The 21,393-nt window shown below is 50.1% G+C and overlaps 1 protein-coding gene across 1 annotated transcript in view; it reads left to right on the top strand.

Annotated features, from left to right (window-relative positions):
• The window catches only part of ATP6V0A2 (ATPase H+ transporting V0 subunit a2), a 64,193-nt gene that overhangs the window by 36,631 nt on the left and 6,169 nt on the right, over window positions 1–21,393 (top strand). The window contains exons 13-17 of the mRNA XM_060250126.1: window positions 8,156–8,243; window positions 10,444–10,562; window positions 11,816–12,029; window positions 14,172–14,291; window positions 17,374–17,493. Coding sequence (XP_060106109.1) covers window positions 8,156–8,243; window positions 10,444–10,562; window positions 11,816–12,029; window positions 14,172–14,291; window positions 17,374–17,493 — 661 coding nt within the window. The remainder of the gene's footprint in view (window positions 1–8,155; window positions 8,244–10,443; window positions 10,563–11,815; window positions 12,030–14,171; window positions 14,292–17,373; window positions 17,494–21,393) is intronic.

Raw genomic sequence — 21,393 nt, 5'->3', positions numbered from 1 at the left:
AGAAGAGGAAGAAGACAACTGCAGATCTTCTTCGTGGTCTCTGTGCATTCACACATATGGGTAATCCGCAGGATTGGCCCCGACCTCGGAGAGTTCAAAGCAATCTTGATCGTAGATCTGGCGCGCCTCCCACTTGTCCTGGGAGGAGACAGCTACTGCGCATGCCTGGACAAGGGGGAGGTGCTTAGCCACTCAGTTTCTTCCTTACCGCCGACCGGATCGCATGCCTTGGAGAGGCACACCGTCCAGACTCCTGCGTGCACTGCAGCCAATTTGGTAAACAGGCCCGCAAGAACCGCGCCGCGAGACTCAAGAGCCACCTCATGGAAACCTCACTCCGACCGGCCATGCCGCGTGGCGGACAACAACAACCCGCGCCATCTTCCCCACACCTCGTGGGAGAGGCGCAGTCGGCAGCTTCCGTGGCACAGACTCCCTGTAAGCCTAAGACCGGCAAGCACTCTAAGAAGTCGGACGACCCCAAAAAGCGCCGCCACTCCGATTCCGCCCACTCGGACCCGACGGGTAGCACTAGCTCAAAAAAGCATAAGACCCGCCCTCTCGACTCGGCCTCGAACCCGACCACCAAACCGAAGGCCCCGAACCCGACCGCCACTGCCTCCGGATCGATGCCGAAGACTCCGACGTCGAAGTCGACGGCAACACCGTCAATCACTCCGTTGGAAATCATCCGCATCTCATCAAAGTCGCCGTCCATTCCGAATTCCCCACCAGACCAGCTGCTGGATTCGCACTCTACCGCATCCGTTAGGACCCACACTCTCGACCCCACTAAATTCATAGATCTCTCACAGCCGATAGACGCCCACGCGCTCACCAGAGAACCCTCGACCCCGAGAGATCCCCTGACTAGACCTCGATCTCACAGTCGCAGACGCACCAGGTCCCGCAGTCGCCGACACACCAGGTCCCGCAGTCGCCGCCGTACCAGGTCCCGCAGTCGCCGCCGCACCAGGTCCCGCAGTCGCCGCCGCACCAGGTCCCGCAGCCGCCGACGCTCTCGCAGCCACCGCAGGGGGAGACACTACTATTACTCCCCATCGAGATCTAGGTCTCCATCCCCACGGCACCGAAGACGGCACCGACGATCACCATCCCACGATCGCCATTACCACAGCTACCAAGAGTCTCCGCGCTACCGAGATCGCACACACAGACTCCAAACTGCATCGATCGAATCGCTTCACCACCATGACGACCCTACGGACCTCGGCGCCGAACCGAAGCTCCCGTCACCACTAGAATCCCTACACACGGCTCCCAAGACAACACCTCAGCCCGACCTACCTCAAGGAACCGACGACGGATCCGAGGAGGAACTCTCCGACTCCGACCACTCTTCGGGTTCGGACCTACAATCCCCAGACTCCGACATAGCCAAGCCAGCAGACTTATCACCGTCTGAAGGCCCAAGATCCTACCTCGACCTTGTAGCAAACATGGCAAGCTCGCTAAATCTAAAGCTCAATACAGACGCTCCCAGAGTCTCGGACGTCGTTTTTGATCTAGTCCACGCGGATCTTCCATCCAGCTCTTCTCTCCCAATGCTCCCCGTTCTACTAGAAACACTCAAAGAGGCATGGGACAAACCGGCATCGGTACCGCCAACATCCAAGAGGGTTGAAGCGCTGTACAAGATACACGCACCTGATTCCAAGTTCCTGTTCACCCACCCGGCTCCGAACTCGATCATTGTACATTCGTCCTCGAAGTCGAAGCAGACTAGACACCCGGTACCACCAGAACGGGAGGGCAAAAAACTCGACACGATCGGAAGAAAGATTTACGCCCTCACTACAGCCACAACCAAAATCCTCAACTACATGGCATGCTTCTCCGCATACACCCACAACCTGACCACCTCCCTCGCCGCATTGGTACCATCCCTGCCCGAGGCATCCCAAAAGTCAGCCACCACCACCCTGCAGGAGATGGCCAGAGTAACCAAACAGCAAATCAACACTGCCCGTCACGCTGCACAGTGTTCCTCCAGAACCTTGGCCTCAGCCATAGCACTCCGCAGACACGCGTGGCTCAGGTCCTCCTCCCTCCAACCAGACATCAAATACAAAGTTGAAGATTTGCCCTTTGATGGCCTTGGCCTGTTTAGCTCCTCTACAGATGACATCCTCACATCTGTAGACGATGGCAGGAAGAGGGCAAGACGACTGGGAGTCTCCCAACCTCTGACCCAAACCAATCGACAAAGGAACTGGAGGTCCAACCAATACAAAGGGAACAGATCCCCACGGCAACAGGAACCATGGAAGCGCAAACCACCGCAGTCCAAACCTTCCTTTCAACACAGACGCCAAACAACCAAGAAACCTTCAACCACACCCAAACCGTCTCTCTGACCTCCCTGCCCCGAGCCGTCCAGTCTCCCTCCATCAGCCAAACCCATCAACACGACTACAACCATTCTACACTGCCTGGAGGACCATAACATCGGACGCCTGGGTCCTCGCCATCATTCAAAGAGGCTACCTAATAGAGTTTACGTCCACTCCAAAGCACCACCGGTTCCTCACCACACCCCCGTCCGCACCCCTGCAGACGGAAATCGCGTCTCTGCTGGACAAAGGCGCGATAGAACCAGTCCCACCCCAATACCATCGCACCGGCTTCTACTCCCGGTACTTCCTGGTGCCAAAAAAGGACGGAGGACTCCGACCCATTCTCGACCTCCGCAAACTCAACCTACACATAACCTACAAGAAATTCCGTATGGTCACGCTTCAGGCAATCCTCCCGCTCATCCCAGAACGAGCATGGATGGCGTCCATAGACCTCCAGGACGCCTACTTCCACATTACAATCAACCATCATCACAGAAGATTCCTCAGGTTCGCCATAGGGAAGCAGCACTTCCAGTTCTGCTCCCTTCCCTTCGGTCTCTCCACAGCACCAAGGGTCTTCACCAAGTGCATGGCAGTAGTAGCAGCCACATTACGCCAGCAGCAGATATCAATCTTCCCGTACATAGACGACTGGCTGATCGTCGCCCATTCCAGGGAGCAACTACAACTGGACGTCTCGACCACCCTCTCCACCCTGGCCACCTTAGGCCTCCTAGTCAACCTCTCAAAATCCAAACTAGTCCCTACCCAGAGGATCCAATTCATAGGAGCAGACATCTCCACGCTCTCGCAAACGGCTTTCCTACCTCAGGACAGGGCACTCGCCATAATGTCACTGGCCAACACTATCATCGCCCAGCGCTCCCAAACAGCGCTCACCTTCCAGAGAATGCTAGGCCTCATGGCAGCAACCACAGCAGTTCTGCGGTTTGCGAAGCTGCACATGCGTCCCCTCCAAATGTGGTTCGTAAGAACTTTCCGCCCTCACACACAACATCAATCCACACTGCTCACCCTTCCACTACACATTGTACCATCCCTCAAATGGTGGACCAAGGAACGTCACCTCTACAAGGGCATGCCATTCAAGCAGACACCGCCCTCGGTGATTGTAACCACAGATGCCTCCAACTGGGGATGGGGAGCCCACTTGGAAGACCTCACGGTGCAGGGCCAGTGGACAGACTACGAACGCTCTCTCCACATAAACTGCCTGGAGCTCATCGCAGTGCACAAGGCTTTGCGGTCCTTCCTCCCATCGCTAAGGAACCAGCACGTCCAGATCACCTCCGACAACATCGCCACAGTCTTTTACATCAACAGGCAGGGCGGCACCGCCTCCGTCAGACTCTGCAAGAGAGCCCTAGCCCTGTGGCATTGGAGCATAAGCCAGGGCATCTTCCTCACGGCCGTACACCTACCAGGGGCCGAGAACACCCAGGCAGACGCCCTGAGCCGCCACTCCACCAACAACCACGAGTGGTCTATCAACAGCCGATACATCAGACAGATATTCAGCATCTTCGGACAACCGAAGATAGATGTATTTGCTTCACCGTCAAATGCCCAATGCACCCGCTTCTACATGAGAGGTCCTCCATCCCACCTCTCCAGGGGGGATGCCTTCATACAAACTTGGAAAGGAACACTCCACTACCTCTTTCCGCCCATTCCACTTATCACCAGAGTTCTACAGAAGATTCAGGTAGACCACACAAACTGCATCCTCATAACTCCATGGTGGCCGCGCCAACCCTGGTTTACGACCTTGCTGCTCCTGTCCAACAATACCTTCATCCAGCTCCCTCAAACACGGGATCTCCTCTCTCAACAGGGCGGCAGGGTCCTTCACCACAACCCGGCATCGCTCAAATTAACAGCCTGGAGAATCAGTTTCTAGACTTCCCTCCGGAGGTCCGTCAGGTCCTAGTGAACTCCAGAAAACCATCTACTAGGAAATCCTATCTATTTAAGTGGAAACGCTTCTCACACTATGCCTCACAGCACAACTTCGACCCCAACCTCGCCACTATACCTCAGGTACTAACTTACACCCTAACGCTCTCCAGAGCGGGTCTGTCGTATTCTTCCCTGAAGGTACACCTGGCAGCCATCTCTGCCTTCCACCCCCGCATCGATGGCACAACGGTATTCTCTCACCACGCGACCAGAGCTTTCCTCAAGGGCATCATTCGCCTACACCCACCAATCAAACAAGTTCTACCCACCTGGAGCCTGTCCCTAGTCCTGAGCCAACTCATGAAACCACCCTTCGAGCCCATGGCCTCCATCCCACTACACCTGCTGTCATGGAAGACGGCACTACTTACGGCCCTCACCACAGGCAAGAGGGCCAGTGACATCTGCGCATTCAGAGCAGACCCACCGTATACGATATTTCATAACAGTACGGTGGTCCTCCGACCTGACCCGACCTTCCTACCCAAGGTCGTCTCTACCTTTCACCTAGGAAGACAGTCCACTATACCAGCCTTCTTCCAGCACCCCGCGGACGCGGGACAAAGGGCACTCCACAACCTGGATGCACGGAGAGCCCTAGCCTTCTACATAGACAGAACCCGCCAAATCCGTAAAGACCCTAGACTCTTTGTCACCTACGCTACCCATAATAAGGGCAGCAGAATATCTACTCAGAGACTCTCCAAATGGATTGTTGCTGCCATCGAACTCTGCTACCAGCTGGCAAAACAACCAATCCCTCAACATATACGAGCCCACTCAACCAGAGCCGTGGCTACCTCGTCTGCCTTCATGAAAGGCATCCCTATAGAGGACATATGCGCTGCAGCCGTCTGGTCCTCCACATCTACCTTCGCCTCGCACTACGCTCTCGACGTCCGTGCCCGGCGAGATGCCTCCTTCGGACAAGCAGTGCTACGATCGATCTTCGACTAACCACTGTGAGTACCACTATCATTACGTTACGCTCTAACCCTTCATGTTCTTACAGGTCCAGCACCCACCTCCGAAGAAATGGCTCGCTAATCACCCATATGTGTGAATGCACAGAGACCACGAAGAAGATGGACAGGTTTCTTACCTGTAACTGGTGATCTTCGAGTGGTCATCTGTGCAATCACACAGACCCACCCAGCCTTCCCCGCTGCTGGAAGCTAGTAAGCACAGTTATTTCCACCTATCCGGCGGCGGGAAGAAACTGAGTGGCTAAGCACCTCCCCCTTGTCCAGGCATGCGCAGTAGCTGTCTCCTCCCAGGACAAGTGGGAGGCGCGCCAGATCTACGATCAAGATTGCTTTGAACTCTCCGAGGTCGGGGCCAATCCTGCGGATTACCCATATGTGTGATTGCACAGATGACCACTCGAAGATCACCAGTTACAGGTAAGAAACCTGTCCATTTATACCCTGCCCTTCTCTCTTAATCAGAGACTCAGATATCTTCTGAATGCATGCATAAGTTTTCCCACAAGGCAGAAAGGTAGTTAGCAAGGCATCTTCTGAATGCATGCAAAATCAAGACTGGTTTACTGGAAAATAAACTTTGACTGACATTGTAAGACACAATATGCATTAGTGGAATGGTGTCCTATCAGAATATGAAGCAAAGTCCACGAAGTACAGATGGAGCACTGTCTGGAGCAGTGCTGCTCTGTCTTCTTGGTCCTTGGGGAGCCACAGTGGGAGGGCTTCTGGAGTTCCGGCCTTGCTGGTGGATCTCTTGATGGCGCCTGGTTTTTGGCCACTGTGTGACACAGAGGGCTGGACTGGATGGGCCATTGGCCTGATCCCACATGGCTTCTCCTGTGTTCTTAACTGTGCTTTATCAGAACAGAATGGTAACTAGTCACAATAGTGATCTGCGATTATGGGTTTTGCTTAGTCTGGCCACTTCTGCACATTAAACATCATCTAATCTCCTGGTTTAAAAAATGAACTCTGTGTATGTCTTCTCTAGCATTTATCTTACTCACATCTTAAACCAGCCAGGATAGTCTTTCTCTGTAGCCTCTCATTCATTACAATGTATGATTGCTCTTCTGTTTACTGGCAGTTTTAAGTTACCAATTGTAACTAGTGGCTTTTGTGTATTGTATTTTATCATTTGCACTGTAATCCATCTTGGCAGCTGATAAATGTTTTAAATAAATTTATGGAAACAAGATCTGAGACCATGGAGCTGGGCCCTTCTCTTGTGCTCACTCTGTGTAACTCCCCATCCAGTGAGATCTGCCAAGCTTTAGACCTTAATTTAGTTTCCACTGAGAGATGAAGATGCCCGTGTTCTTGAGAGTCTTCCCCCCTGAATTCAGAGGGTGGCCCTAAAAGTTTCACCTCTTTACTGTCCTTGTTTGATGTAGTGGTTAAGTGGACAGACTCTTATCTGAGAGAACCGGGTTTGATTCCCCACTCCTCCACTTGCACCTGCTGGAATGGCTTTGGGTCAGCTGTAGCTCTCACAGAGCTGTGCTTGAAAGGGCAACTTCTGGGAGAGCTCTCTCAGCCCCACCAACCTCACAGGGTGTCTGTTGTGAGGGAAGAAGATACAGGAGATTGTGAGCCGCTCTGAGACTGATTCAGAGAGAAGGGCAGGGTATAAATACGTCTTCTTATTTTTATTATTATTGATGTTAATATTCTCGATTAAAACAATTTTTATTTGGTAACATATGGTAGTTATATCCAATACTAATTAAATATTAATAAACACTTATTACCTTCCCCATACATTACTCTTTTTCATCCACCCCTCCCCCCATATCTTGACCCCCGCCAGTGTCAATTAAAATACTATTATCAAAAGGTAACCTTAACTTTAAAAGAATCTTAATAATAATAAAAAAACTATATATCATTTTTCAAAAAGATACACTTTTCATATTCTTAAATAAACCCAACTCAGTTATTATAGTTCATCTTCGTTCTTCTTCTAAAACTTAATTATTATCAAAAATCACCCAATGTCCTTTTACTTTCCATTCTTTTTCTATATATCTTCTGAATTTATCCCAGTCCATTTTAAATCCTTCTAAATCATGGTCTTTTAAGATTCTTATAAGTCTATCCATTTCACTCCATGACATAACTTTTTTCAAGCCAGACCCATTTTTCTGGTATTTTATCTTGCTTCCATAACTGCGCATACAATGTCCTAGCAGCTGAAAGCAAGTACCATATTATAGTTATATCTTCTTTTGGAAATTTTTCCATTTGTAATCCCAATAGGAAAGTCTCTGGAACTCTCTTGAATTCATATCCCAAGATTCTAGAAATTTCTTGTTGAATCATTTGCCAAAACTGTTTTACTCTTTCACAAGTCCACCACATATGGTAGAAAAAACCTTCATGTTTTTTACATTTCCAACATCTATCTGGCATCTTATTATTCATTTTTGCCAATTTTTTAGGAGTCATGTACCATCTATACATCATTTTAAAACAATTTTCTTTAATATTATAACATGTCGAAATTTTCATAGAGTTCTTCCACAAGTGTTCCCATGTTTCCATCTGTATTTCTTTATTTACATTAATTGCCCATTTTATCATTTGAGATTTTACTACTTCATCTTCAGTAGACCATTTCAATAATAATTTATATAGTTTTATTATTGATGTCAATATTGAATCTTCTTCTGTGTTCTCGCTATATATTTTAGTAAGCTATCGTTATTCTAGCTTTGAATATTTTAGTAAGAAAACAACTTGTTAAACATAAAATGAGAGGAACGTTTTGTGGTAAAGTGTTAAATAAACGCCTCTTAAGTCCTGTTTGTGACTTTTATTGTTTTGTAGACCTGAGGATTTGAAGAATCATCATTTGATGCTGAATTCAGCTGTGGCTGGAGTGTTCAAAGGAGCGTATCCTTTTGGGATAGACCCGGTGAGTGTTTGTTTTGACAGTTCTATTTCTGCTGCCAATGAGCCTGTGAGGTTGTCTCCAAGGTCCCAGTGAACCGAATGAACTTCAGAAGGGAGTTCTCCCCTGCCTTCCCCACAGCAGCCTCCTGTGCCCCCAGAATGCTGCGGTGAAGGACTAAGAAGATCCACCAGAACAGCAGACCATGGAGGAGGAGGAGGAGAAGACTGTAGATTTATACCCCGCCCTTCTCTCTGAATCAGAGTCTCAGAGCGGCTCACAATCTCCTTTATCTTTCCCCCCCACAACAGACACCCTGTGAGGTGGGTGGGGCTGAGAGAGCTCTCAGTCACTGGTCTAGAGCCTCTCTTTCAAGGACAACTCCTGTGATAGCTATGGCTGACCCAAGGCCATTCCAGCAGGTGCAAGTGGAGGAGTGGGGAATCAAACCCAGGTCTCCCAGATAAGAGTCTGTGCCCTTAACCACTACACCAAACTGGCTCTCATCTTCAGTCAGTTCACCCTTCTTGCTGCAGCCCCCTGCTGTGGGCCATATTTTTACAGAGGGTCCCCCAGCCCTCAAAGAGTAGATTGTGAGGAAGGTGGGCTAAGCTGTGTTTCTACATCTTTTTTCCTGTCACGGGAAGCTTTGATTTAATCCTTTGTGATTTTTTAAAATAACTGTCTCTTTAAGTTTTTAAAGCCACCCCTGCCTTAGAGGCAGCTGGTTTTGGTGATAGCCTTCCTGCAGATCCCCACCAGCTGAGAGAAGAAGGTGAAGCGCTTACTTTAAATGTTGCTGTGTCCCCCTTACAGATTTAACAGTTTCCCCCCAGGGAGGTTCCAATTCAGATTCTCCTCGCTGCCTCCGGTGTAGCCAGATTGGCCTTTCTGTTCTTTCAGGGGTACAGCTGAGGGTGCCAAAAGCTTCTGCTCTGTAAGAGAGGCTCTAGACCAGTGGCTCTCCACTGTTGTGTGTTCTGGCAGCACCCGCTCGCTTCTTCCCCAAAGCAAGGAGCCTGTCTTGGAGAGCCAGTTTGGTGTAGTGGTTAAGTGTGCGGACTCTTATCTGGAAGAACCGGGTTTGATTCCCCACTCCTCCACTTGCACCTGCTAGCATGGCCTTGGGTCAGCCATAGCTCTGGCAGAGGTTGTCCTTGAAAGGGCAGCTGCTGTGAGAGTCCTCTCCAGCCCCACCCACCTCACAGGGTGTCTGTTGTGGGGGAGGAAGGTAAAGGAGATTGTGAGCCGCTCTGAGACTCTTCGGAGTGGAGGACGGGATATAAATCCAGTATCTTCTTCTTCTTCTTCATCATCTTCTTCTTTGTTCCGCTTCAGTGGAACAGAAGGTGGTTTGAAAGACCTTGGGAGGCATCACCTTTGTGGTTGCAGGGAACACCCATTCAGAAATATTTATTTTACTTCTTTCGTACTCTTCCTTTCTCCCTAGTGGGGACCCAAAGAAGTCCCCTTACCAGGGCTTTTCTTGCAAAAAAAAAAAAAAGCCCAGAAGGAACTAATTTGCATATTAGGCCACACCCCTGACATCACCGTTGTTTCATACAGGGCTTTTTGGGTAGGAAATGCCCAGCAGGAACTCATTTGTGTATTAGGCCACGCCCCCTGGTGTCACTATTGTTTCACATGGGGCTTTTTAATAGAAAAGGCCCAGCAGGAACTTATTTGCATACTAGGCCACGCCCCCTGACACCAAGCCAGCCGGAACTGCATTCCTGTGCATTCCTGCCCCCCCAAAGCCCTGCCCCTTACACTGTTTTCCTTCCTCCATTTTATTTTCCAAACAGCTCTGTGAGGGAGGTTAGGCTGAAAGAATGTAACTGGCCCAAGGTCACCTAGTGAGCTTTTGTGACGCAAGCGAGGATTTGAACCCGTGTCTCCCAGATACCAGTCCAGCGCTCCTAACCCCCACACCGCATTGACTCTCCCAAGAGACAGCTGCCTCACAATAACAGGATGGATCCTCCAAAGATTTTGTGAATAACCCCCATCCCAACATGGCAGCCCCTTTCTCAAAACTGAAAAAAATTCTTCGGGCTCAACTAGGTTTGAGTATCTCTGCTATAGAGTATTTGTGGAAAAGCTGCACAGAGTGCGAGAGCCGCTGCCACCTTCAAATTCTTGGCTATGGTTAAAATCCGCCTTCAGGACTGATGTCCAAGACAAAGGGATAACCTTGAATGTACATGTGCGCTTTCCCTTCCAGATCTGGAGCCTGGCAAGCAATCGGCTCAGTTTCTTAAATTCCTTCAAGATGAAAATGTCTATAATTCTTGGAGTGATCCACATGACTTTTGGAGTTGTCTTGGGGGGATTTAACCACTTGTAAGTATGGAAGCAGGCCCATACAATTGCAGCAATGCTTTGTGTGCCTTCTCTTTTTGTTTGGGGTGGGAATGGCTTGAAATTGCTGTAGGAGAAACGCAGCAAAGGCTGCACATTTTCACATGAGGTTTGTTGAGCATGTGGTCTTCCTGCTTCCCCCGCCCCTCCATAAGAGATACTGAGATCTAGTTATCAGTCAGCCACTCCTGATACAGCATGAGCATTCACATGACACATTAAACAGGACAGAAATTACACTAATAGGATCCTACTTAAAATAACCTATGCACAGCAGTATAGGCGAGTGCCATCCAAGTAAGTAGTAATCCATTTTGAGCAGTGCAGCCTGAACTACCTGGGCAGAAAAGCTTGGAGAATTGTCAACTGAAGGGTGACATGATAAGAGGTTGACAAGATTATGCATGGGATAGAGAAGGTGGAGAAAAGAACGAAATTGCTGAGCAGTCGGGTTAAAACAGATAAAAGGAAGTACTTCTTCACTCAAAGGGTGATTAACATGTGGAATTCACTGCCACGGGAGGTGGTGGCGGCCTCAAGCATAACCTGCTTCAAGAGGGGATTGGATCAACATATGGAGCAGAGGTCCATCAGTGGCTATTAACCACAGCGTATTGATGGAACTCTGTCTGGGGCAAGTGATGCTCTGTATTTTTGGTGCTTGGAGGGGCAACAGGGGAAGGACTTCTGGTCACACTGGTGGACTCCCTGCTGGTACCTGGTTGTTTGTTTGTTTTTTGGCCACTGTGTGACCCAGAGTATTGGACTGGATGGGCCATTGGCCTGGTCCAACATGGCTTCTCTTATGTTCTTATGTGACACAGAGTGTTGGACTGGATGGGCCATTGGCCTGATCCAACATGGCTTCTCTTATGTTCTTATGAATAGTTCAGCTTTCATAACAAATCCCAAGAAGACTGAGAGATTTCCCGACCTCTTTGGGCAGGCCATTCCCCAGGGCCAGAGCCACAACGGAGAAATGAGGTCTATGGGCAGTGGTTGGTTTTTGTCTGGTTGCAGATTGGCTTCCTCCAGAAGTCTCTGCCGACATGATTAAAGTTGTTGTGGCAGATCATAGAGAGAGAGAGAGCCATTGGCATATAAGAGGGGCCAAGGCCATGAAGGGTTTTGTATGTGATAGCCAACACCTTAAATTACTGAATATGAGAAATGCATTTCTGCTATGATTAAAGCAAAAAGTCTTCAAACTTTTCCTTTCTCTTTTTTGCCATCAGGTATTTCAAGCAGAAGTACAATATGTATTTGGTTTTCATCCCTCAACTTCTGTTCCTGCTGTCCATCTTTGGGTACCTTGTGTTTTTGATCATCTTTAAATGGCTGGCTTGTACCGCCAGCGACCCGGAGCCTGCTCCAAGCATTCTCATTCACTTCATCAACATGTTCTTGTTTCCTGCTGCGGAAGAAAAGCATCTTTTTTTCCAAGGACAGGTTGGTAATCATTACGATCTGAAAGGCAGCGTTCTCAGACATCATTCTTTCCTTTTGCCCATCTCGATTCTTAATAGTTCATGATTTACTGAAGGGGAAAGTTCACTGCTTTGGCTTCCATTTCAGCCGGAGCATTAAACGAGTGCTTAAATTTCTCCTCTTAAAAGGGTCTAATTTTGCACATGGTTGATACTTGTTTTTAGGAACGGGGTGGCAGCAGAGAGAGAAGTGAAGTGGGGACAAGGCATTCATAACTATGGTAGTACTTAGGGTTACCAGATGTTCTGGTATGAATGTGTCTGCTTTTTTGGTGTCCATCCTTATCTGGGCCCTTTTAGAAAACTGACGAAAATGTCCTCTTTTTGGGTTAGAAAGTTAGGAATGTTCCTAGTTAATAGTGATTCTCACAGCTTAAATAATGAGTGTATTTAAAATGAGATTTGTCACAGCGATCACTTGTTTGAAGTAGAAGATGATGATGATATTGGATTTATATCCCACCCTCCACTCCGAAGAGTCTCAGAGCGGCTCACAATCTCCTTTACCTTCTTCCCCCACAACAGACACCCTGTGAGGTGGGTGGGGCTGAGAGGGCTCTCACAGCAGCTGCCCTTTCAAGGACAACCTCTGCCAGAGCTATGGCTGACCCAAGGCCATTCCAGCAGGTGCAAGTGGAGGAGTGGGGAATCAAACCCGGTTCTCCCAGATAAGAGACCTCTGGCTGACCCCAAGGCCATTCCAGCAGGTGCAAGTGGACGAGGGGGGATTCAAACCCGGTTCTCCCAGATAAAAGTCCGCACACTTAACCACTACACCAAACGCAACAGAGCTGGGAAATATGTCCTCTTTGTTGCTTTTCAAAAGATGGCACCCTAGTAGTATTCTAGTCGGCTTCATGTTTATGCCATGTATTGAAACAATAAAGTCAAGGTAATCAAGCTGATAAGTCAGCCAGTTGTTATGCAGGGTTCCCGTTCTGCTAAGAATCCACACATATCTGATTCCTGCTGTGTAACTTGAGATTATCGTGTGCTGAGATATTTTCGTTGCATCCATTGGTTCTAGGGAGGAAAAGCAGAGGGGTACACCTTCCTGATGGATGTTTGGTGTTTTCTGACCATCCCTGGCCCAAAGGACGTCCGGCTTGCCTCGACCAGGGCCAGGGCTTTTTCAGCCCTGGCCCCAGCCTGGTGGAACCAGCTCCCTACAGAGGTTCGGGCCCTGCCGGATCTGTTGCCGTTCCGGAGGGCCTGTAAGACAGAGCTGTTCCGCCAGGCCTATGGCTCAGGCAGACGGACGTCCTCATTCTATTACCATCAAATTGGCCTCCCAACACTATTGCTTAAATCGGGACAATACAGCTGACATTATTGGACACCAAAGCTGTACTTAAATGATGTGTCCACACCATTCCATGCCTCTCTAAGTCAACTCTGAGCTAATGGAGAGCCAGTTTGGTGTAGTGGTGAAGTGTGCGGACTCTTATCTGGGAGAACTGGGTTTGATTTCCCACTCCTCCACTTGCACCTGCTGGAATGGCCTTGGGTCAGCCAGAGCTCTCTTATCTGGGAGAACCGGGTTTGATTCCCCATTCCTCCACTTGCATCTGCTAGCATGGCCTTGGGTCAGCCATAGCTCTGGCAGAGGTTGTCCTTGAAAGGGCATCTGCTGTGAGAGCCCTCTCAGCCCCACCCACCACAGAGGGTTCTGTTGTGGGGGAGGAAGGGAAAGGAGATTGTGAGCTGCTCTGAGACTCTTTCGAATGGAGGGCGGGATATAAATCCAATATCTTCATCTACCTCACAGGGTGTCTGTTGTGGGGGAGGAAGGGAAAGGAGATTGTGAGCCGCTCTGAGACTCTTCGGAGTGGAGGGCGGGATATAAATACAATAACATCATCATCATAATGGCTTAATTAGTTTAAATCTTAATCTGTTTTAACTGCTCGGTTGTTTTATTGTTTATTTGTTGACTGTTTTACTGCTGGTTTGATTGTTTCATTGTGTTGGAACCTGCCCTGAGCCCATTATGGGAAAGGGCGGGCTATAAATTAACAGAAATAAGTAATTAAATAGTGTTTGCAGGAAACTAATTTTAAAAGTTTTTTTCCTTTCATTTTCCCTTCCTGCCTTTCTGAAACAGCTGATTGTACAGAGACTCCTGCTTGCCATTGCTGTGCTTTCAGTACCTGTGCTGCTTTTTGGAAAACCACTTTACTTATACTGGTTGAACCACGGACGCAGAGGATTTGGACCGTACAGAGTACGTATCGGGATGAAACAAGCAGCAGCAGTTGGGTCCTGGGTTGGCGGGAAAATCTCCTTTTAAAAATAGGGCCAAATTCTGCAATCGCCAATAAACAGTTAGAAACAGATTGCAATTAAAAGGAAAGACACCGCAGTTTGAAGCCCTGGTAGCCCTGCAAGATGGCTCTGTAAGCCGAAAAGCAGGTATTAGTGCGTAATAATAACGTTTTCTATGCCGCCCCGTGGCACAGAGTGGTAAAGCTGCAGTACTGCAGTCCAAGCTCTCTGCTCGCGACCTGTGTTCGATCCTGGCAGAAGCTGGGTTCAGGCAGCCAGCTCGAGGTTGACTCAGCCTTCCACCCTTCCGAGGTCGGTAAAATGAGGACTCAGCTTGCTGGGGGGAAAGCGTAGAGGACTGGGGAAGGCAGTGGCAAACCACCCCGTAAAAAGGTCTGCCGTCAAAAGGTTGTGAAAGCAACGTCACCCCAGAGTCGGAAACGACTGGTGCTTGCACAGGGGAACTACCTTGACCTTTTACCCAAGAGCCCCGTGGCGCAGAGTGTTAAAGCTGCAGTATTGCAGTCCTAAGCTCTGCTCCCAACCTGAGTTTGATCCTGGTGGAAGCTGGGTTCAGGTAGCCAGCCCAAGGTTGACTCAGCCTTCCATCCTTCCGAGGTCGGTAAAACGAGTATCCAGCTTGCTGACAGGAAAGCGTAGATGACTGGGGAAGGCAATGGCAAACCACCTCGTAAAAAGTCTGCCATGAAAACGTGAGAGCAACATCACCCCAGGGTGGGAAACGACTGGTGCTTGCACAGGGGAACTACCTTGATCTTTTTACCTTCAATATGTTTTCTGCAGCAGCAGATGCAAAGTGTCATGTTCATGTTTGTACCTTTAGGCCTGAACTCACCCCGTAGTCACACTGTTTTAGATGGATGGCCGGCCTTCCGAGATGAATTAAGGCTAGGAGCGGTTGGTCCTTCCTATTACTAGGAGCTCTGTGCTCTGCAGAGTAGCCTTTGGCAGGCGTTCGTGACGGTCAGGAAGCCACCGCCCTTCCACTTCCCCGTCTGGCTGTGCAGCTTGCCGATTGGCTGCCGCTCAAGGCAGTCATTATGCCTTTAAGTATATATTTTTTCCTAAACTGCCTTGGGGCTACTATGGAGAGAAAAAGAAGTTCCTAAATATTTTAATTAATTAATCACAAATTAGTATGCTGCTTAGGATATTTAAAAAAAAAACTACAGATAAAAATCTTGTAAAGTTGTTACTTTAAAGATTGATTGATTGATTGGATTTAATCCCGCCCTCCTCGCCGTAGCAGGCTCAGGGCGGCTCGCAACAATAAAAACATTTAGAATTCTAAACTTTAACAGTTAAAACATTGAACAGATTAAACAGTAAGCAATTAAAACAGATTAAAACAATTTGGTGCTAGTGGCGTTAATTTCCAGTGTCTTCAGCCCTCTTGGGGATCCTCATATACTACTATCAGTTGAAGGCGAGTAGAAACAGAGTTGTCTTACAGGCCTTGAGGAACTGGGCAAGATCCCGCAAGGCTCTTACTTCTTCCGGGAGTTGGTTCCACCAATAGGGAGTTGCTATAGAGAAGGCTCTCTCTGGTGGTCTTCAATCTTGCCTCCCTCAGCCCCGGGATCAATAACAGGTTCTGTATCCCAGATCTAAGTACCCTCTGGGGAACATATGGGGAGATGCTTGATGACTCATGCAGAAAGGCAGCAGGTAGCCTCCTCTGAGGGTGGCGGATTCCCTGTTCCTGCGTATTTTAAGAGCAAACCTTTAGAGTTACGAGAGGAACAATGTTTAATTTGTAAACCAAAGCATCTTCTGCCTATCTGAAGTTTGGGAGACACCAACATTAGCACACAGGTATAAGCGCTGGAGAGTTTGAACAGATTGTATATCATATATAACGGGTGGCCAACGGTAGCTCTCCAGATGTCTTTTTGCCTACAACTCCCACCAGCCCCAGCCAGCATGGCCAATGGCTGGGGCTGATGGGAGTTGTAGGCAAAAAAACATCCGGAGAGCTACCGTTGGCCACCCCTGACATATAAGTTCTTGATTGGGCTATATTCCTCAGGGGGTAGATCACGTACTACATTTCCCTCCTATATTTCCTCCAAAGCAATGCATGTGATTCCTCACATTTTATCTCATGGGAGTCCTGTCTGCGAGTACCTGGCTCACAACATCACCCAGTGTGCTCTGTGACTTGAGCAGGGATTTGAGCTTTGCTTTATCAGCCCTAACCGGGCGCTAACTACTGTACATTCATGTATCATGTGCAGTGTTCCCTCTAAGCTGAGTCAGCGTGAGCTGGCTTGCAGATTTTTAGCCTCCAGCTCATACGTGTTTGTCTTAGCTCAGGAAAAAATGGCCCCAGAGCAAACTAATGTATGCAGTCGCTCACGATTTTAATGCCAGTAGCTCACGACTTTAATGCCAGTAGCCAGGGCCGGCGCTGGGGTTTTTGCCGCCCCAGGCAAGGCTCCTCCCGCCACCCTCCAGTGTGGGAAGGCCTCCAGAATTGGCCCAAATTGGGCCCTGTTTGCACGGAGGGCTCCTCTTGAAGCAAACGCCCCTCCCTGCTTGACCCTCCCGCAGTGTGGGAAGGCCAAGCGGGGACAGATCACTTGAACCTTCCCTTCCCCAGCACCCTCGGAGGACGCTGGGGAAGGGAAACGCTGCTCGGGGGAACTCCTCCAATCCCTCGGAGCCAAGAAAAAATGAACTCAGGGACGGTGTGAATAGGGAGGGCTGGTTCACCCGCCTAGTTCTCCAACTCTCACGCGCCGGCCCTGCCAGTAGCTCCCCACTTGAATGCCAGCAGCTCACAAAGTAGAATTTTGGCTCACAAGACTCTGCAGCGTAGCGGGAACATTGGTCCTGAGGACGCGATGCTCGTGAGCATTTCCGTAACCGATTGACTGCACCCGCCGCGATCCGCCTTCGTTCAGCTCTTGTGAGGGGACGAGTTTTGCAGCGCAAACCAAAATAAATGGACCGAGCGACGAGGCGACCGCTGCTCCCCAGGCGCTTAGAGGTCACCGCTTAACCTTCTCTTCCCCCAGAATGGTTACCAGTTGGTTCGAAAAGAAAGCGAAGAAGAGCTCGCTCTTTTGAGGACTCACGATATCGAAGAGGGAGCCAGCTCTCTGGACAGCAGGCACAAAGAGGAGGAGAAGAAAGAGGTAAAGGCAGGGAGGGGCGGCATTTGTTTTTGCCCCAGCTGCCTGCAGTTCAGGGGGAAGTCAAAGGAGTCTTATTATAAACGTCACTTCAGTGGGTAGTGTGTTAGTCTGCAACTCTGGAGGGCCAGTTTGTTGTAATGGTTAAGTGAGCAGACTCTTATCTGGGAGAACCGGGTTTGATTCCCCCACTCCTCCACCTGCAGCTGCTGGAATGGCCTTCAGTCAGCTATAGCTTCCATAGGAGTTATCCTTGAAAGGACAGCTTCTGGGAGAGCTCTCTCAGCCCCCCCCCTCCCCCTCACAGGGTGTCTGTTGTGCATGGGGAAGGTCAGGAAGATTGTGACCGCTCTGAGACTGAGATTCAGGGTAAAGGGCGGGATATAAATCCAATTTCTTCTGAGAGACAGTTTGGTGTAGCGGTGAAGTGCGCGGACTCTTATCTGGGATAACCGGGTTTGATTCTGCACTCCTCCACTTAACAGCTGCTGGAATCGCCTTGGGTCAGCCATAGCTGTTGCAGGAGTTGTCCTTGAAAGGGCAGCTGCTGTGAGAGCCCTCTCAGCCCCACACACCTCACAGGATGTCTATTGTGGGGGGAGGAAGATAGAGGCGATTGTAAACCCCTCTGTCCTTGAAAGGGGCAGCTTCTGGGAGAGCCCTCTGTCCCACCCACCTCACAGGATGTCTATTGTGGGGGGAGGAAGATAGAGGCGATTGTAAGCACCTCTGTCCTTGAAAGGGGCAGCTTCTGGGAGAGCCCTCTCAGCCCCACCCACCTCACAGGGTGTCTGTTCTGGGGGGAAGAAGATATAGGAGATTGTAAGCCCCTCTGTCCTTGAAAGGGGCAGCTTCTGGGAGAGCCCTCTGTCCCACCCACCTCACAGGATGTCTATTGTGGGGGGAGGAAGATAGAGGCGATTGTAAGCACCTCTGTCCTTGAAAGGGGCAGCTTCTGGGAGAGCCCTCTCAGCCCCACCCACCTCACAGGATGTCTATTGTGGGGGGAGGAAGATAGAGGCGATTGTAAGCACCTCTGTCCTTGAAAGGGGCAGCTTCTGGGAGAGCCCTCTCAGCCCCACCCACCTCACAGGGTGTCTGTTCTGGGGGGAAGAAGATAGAGGCGATTGTAAACCCCTCTGTCCTTGAAAGGGGCAGCTTCTGGGAGAGCCCTCTCAGCCCCACCCACCTCACAGGGTGTCTGTTCTGGGGGGAAGAAGATAGAGGCGATTGTAAACCCCTCTGTCCTTGAAAGGGGCAGCTTCTGGGAGAGCCCTCTCAGCCCCACCCACCTCACAGGGTGTCTGTTCTGGGGGGAAGAAGATATAGGAGATTGTAAGCCCCTCTGTCCTTGAAAGGGCAGCTTCTGGGAGAGCCCTCTCAGTCCCATCCACCTCACAGGGTGTCTGTTGTGGGGGGAGGAAGATAGAGGCGATTGTAAGCCCCTCTGTCCTTGAAAGGGGCAGCTTCTGGGAGAGCCCTCTCAGCCCCACCCACCTCACAGGGTGTCTGTTCTGGGGGGAAGAAGATATAGGAGATTGTAAGCCCCTCTGTCCTTGAAAGGGGCAGCTTCTGGGAGAGCCCTCTGTCCCACCCACCTCACAGGATGTCTATTGTGGGGGGAGGAAGATAGAGGCGATTGTAAGCACCTCTGTCCTTGAAAGGGGCAGCTTCTGGGAGAGCCCTCTCAGCCCCACCCACCTCACAGGGTGTCTGTTCTGGGGGGAAGAAGATATATGCGATTGTAAGCCCCTCTGTCCTTGAAAGGGGCAGCTTCTGGGAGAGCCCTCTGTGCCACCCACCTCACAGGATGTCTATTGTGGGGGGAGGAAGATAGAGGCGATTGTAAGCACCTCTGTCCTTGAAAGGGGCAGCTTCTGGGAGAGCCCTCTCAGCCCCACCCACCTCACAGGGTGTCTGTTCTGGGGGGAAGAAGATAGAGGCGATTGTAAACCCCTCTGTCCTTGAAAGGGGCAGCTTCTGGGAGAGCCCTCTCAGCCCCACCCACCTCACAGGGTGTCTGTTCTGGGGGGAAGAAGATATAGGAGATTGTAAACCCCTCTGTCCTTGAAAGGGGCAGCTTCTGGGAGAGCCCTCTGTCCCACCCACCTCACAGGATGTCTATTGTGGGGGGGAGGAAGATAGAGGCGATTGTAAGCACCTCTGTCCTTGAAAGGGGCAGCTTCTGGGAGAGCCCTCTCAGCCCCACCCACCTCACAGGGTGTCTGTTCTGGGGGGAAGAAGATATATGCGATTGTAAGCCCCTCTGTCCTTGAAAGGGGCAGCTTCTGGGAGAGCCCTCTGTCCCACCCACCTCACAGGATGTCTATTGTGGGGGGAGGAAGATAGAGGCGATTGTAAGCACCTCTGTCCTTGAAAGGGGCAGCTTCTGGAGAGCCCTCTCAGCCCCACCCACCTCACAGGGTGTCTGTTCTGGGGGGAAGAAGATAGAGGCGATTGTAAACCCCTCTGTCCTTGAAAGGGGCAGCTTCTGGGAGAGCCCTCTCAGCCCCACCCACCTCACAGGGTGTCTGTTCTGGGGGGAAGAAGATAGAGGCGATTGTAAACCCCTCTGTCCTTGAAAGGGGCAGCTTCTGGGAGAGCCCTCTCAGCCCTACCCACCTCACAGGGTGTCTGTTCTGGGGGGAAGAAGATATAGGAGATTGTAAGCCTCTCTGTCCTTGAAAGGGGCAGCTTCTGGGAGAGCCCTCTCAGCCCCACCCACCTCACAGGGTGTCTGTTCTGGGGGGAAGAAGATAGAGGCGATTGTAAACCCCTCTGTCCTTGAAAGGGGCAGCTTCTGGGAGAGCCCTCTCAGCCCCACCCACCTCACAGGGTGTCTGTTCTGGGGGGAAGAAGATATAGGAGATTGTAAACCCCTCTGTCCTTGAAAGGGGCAGCTTCTGGGAGAGCCCTCTCAGCCCCACCCACCTCACAGGGTGTCTGTTGTGGGGGGAGGAAGACATAGGAGATTGTAAGCCGCTGTGAGTCTCTGATTCAGAGAGAAGGGCGGGGTATAAGTCTGCAAGTCTTCTTCTTCTTAGGTGCTACTGGACTTGACTCTGTGGTGTAGCTTGTTAAACTCTTTGGGATTTTCAGGCAGGCAGCTATGCCGGTCTGAAGCAACCAAACAAAATTTGAGTCCAGTGGCACCTTAGTCCAGAGAAGTTTTATTCAAGATACGGACTGTTGTGTGCATGCACACTTAGCCTTCGATACTTCGTGGTTTGTAATTTGTAAATATATTTCCTTCCCTGTATTTCCCTTTGGAATCCAACGGAAAGAAATGGCAGCCGTATAAACCAAGCTTGTTATTTCCTGTTTGGTTCTTGACTCTGTGAAATATCCTCGTTGTGCGGCATGCTAACTTGCTGCTCACCAGTGTTCCCTCGAAGCTGAGTCAGTGTGAGCTGCCTCGCAGTTGTTTAGCTTCCGGCGTGCCCATTTTTGTCTTAACTCAGGAAGCATGGCCCCAGCACGCACTAATTTATGTAACAGCCAAATCACTCACTCACAACTTCCTCGCCCATTCCAGCAAATCATTTTTTGTGTGTGTGTTGCAGAGGGCAAGGGTGGCTCGAAGAATACACAACAAGACTTCCACATGGCTGCAAATAGTTGCAGGGCAAAATGTTTGCCTTTTCTGTAATTCTCTAGCAGGCAAGAAGCTTTCAATTCCACCCCAGTCCTCTGCTCGGGGTTTAACACAGGGGTGGCCAAACTGGGAGCCGCGTGTGGCTCTTTTGCACGTATTGTGTGGCTCTCAAAGCCCCCACCACCCCGTCGGCCATTTTGGAGAAGGTATTCCTCTCTTTAAATCACTTCTTCGAGCAGGGCTCACCCTGCCATTAGGCAAACTTGGCAATTTCCTGGGGCATCAGCCTTGAATTGGGCCACCCCCCC

This window comes from Heteronotia binoei, chromosome 11 (genome assembly GCF_032191835.1).
Source record: "Heteronotia binoei isolate CCM8104 ecotype False Entrance Well chromosome 11, APGP_CSIRO_Hbin_v1, whole genome shotgun sequence".
Classification (NCBI taxonomy): domain Eukaryota; kingdom Metazoa; phylum Chordata; class Lepidosauria; order Squamata; family Gekkonidae; genus Heteronotia; species Heteronotia binoei.
Note: the sequence above shows the minus strand (reverse complement) of the source record. Positions and strands in the feature narration are given on the sequence as shown.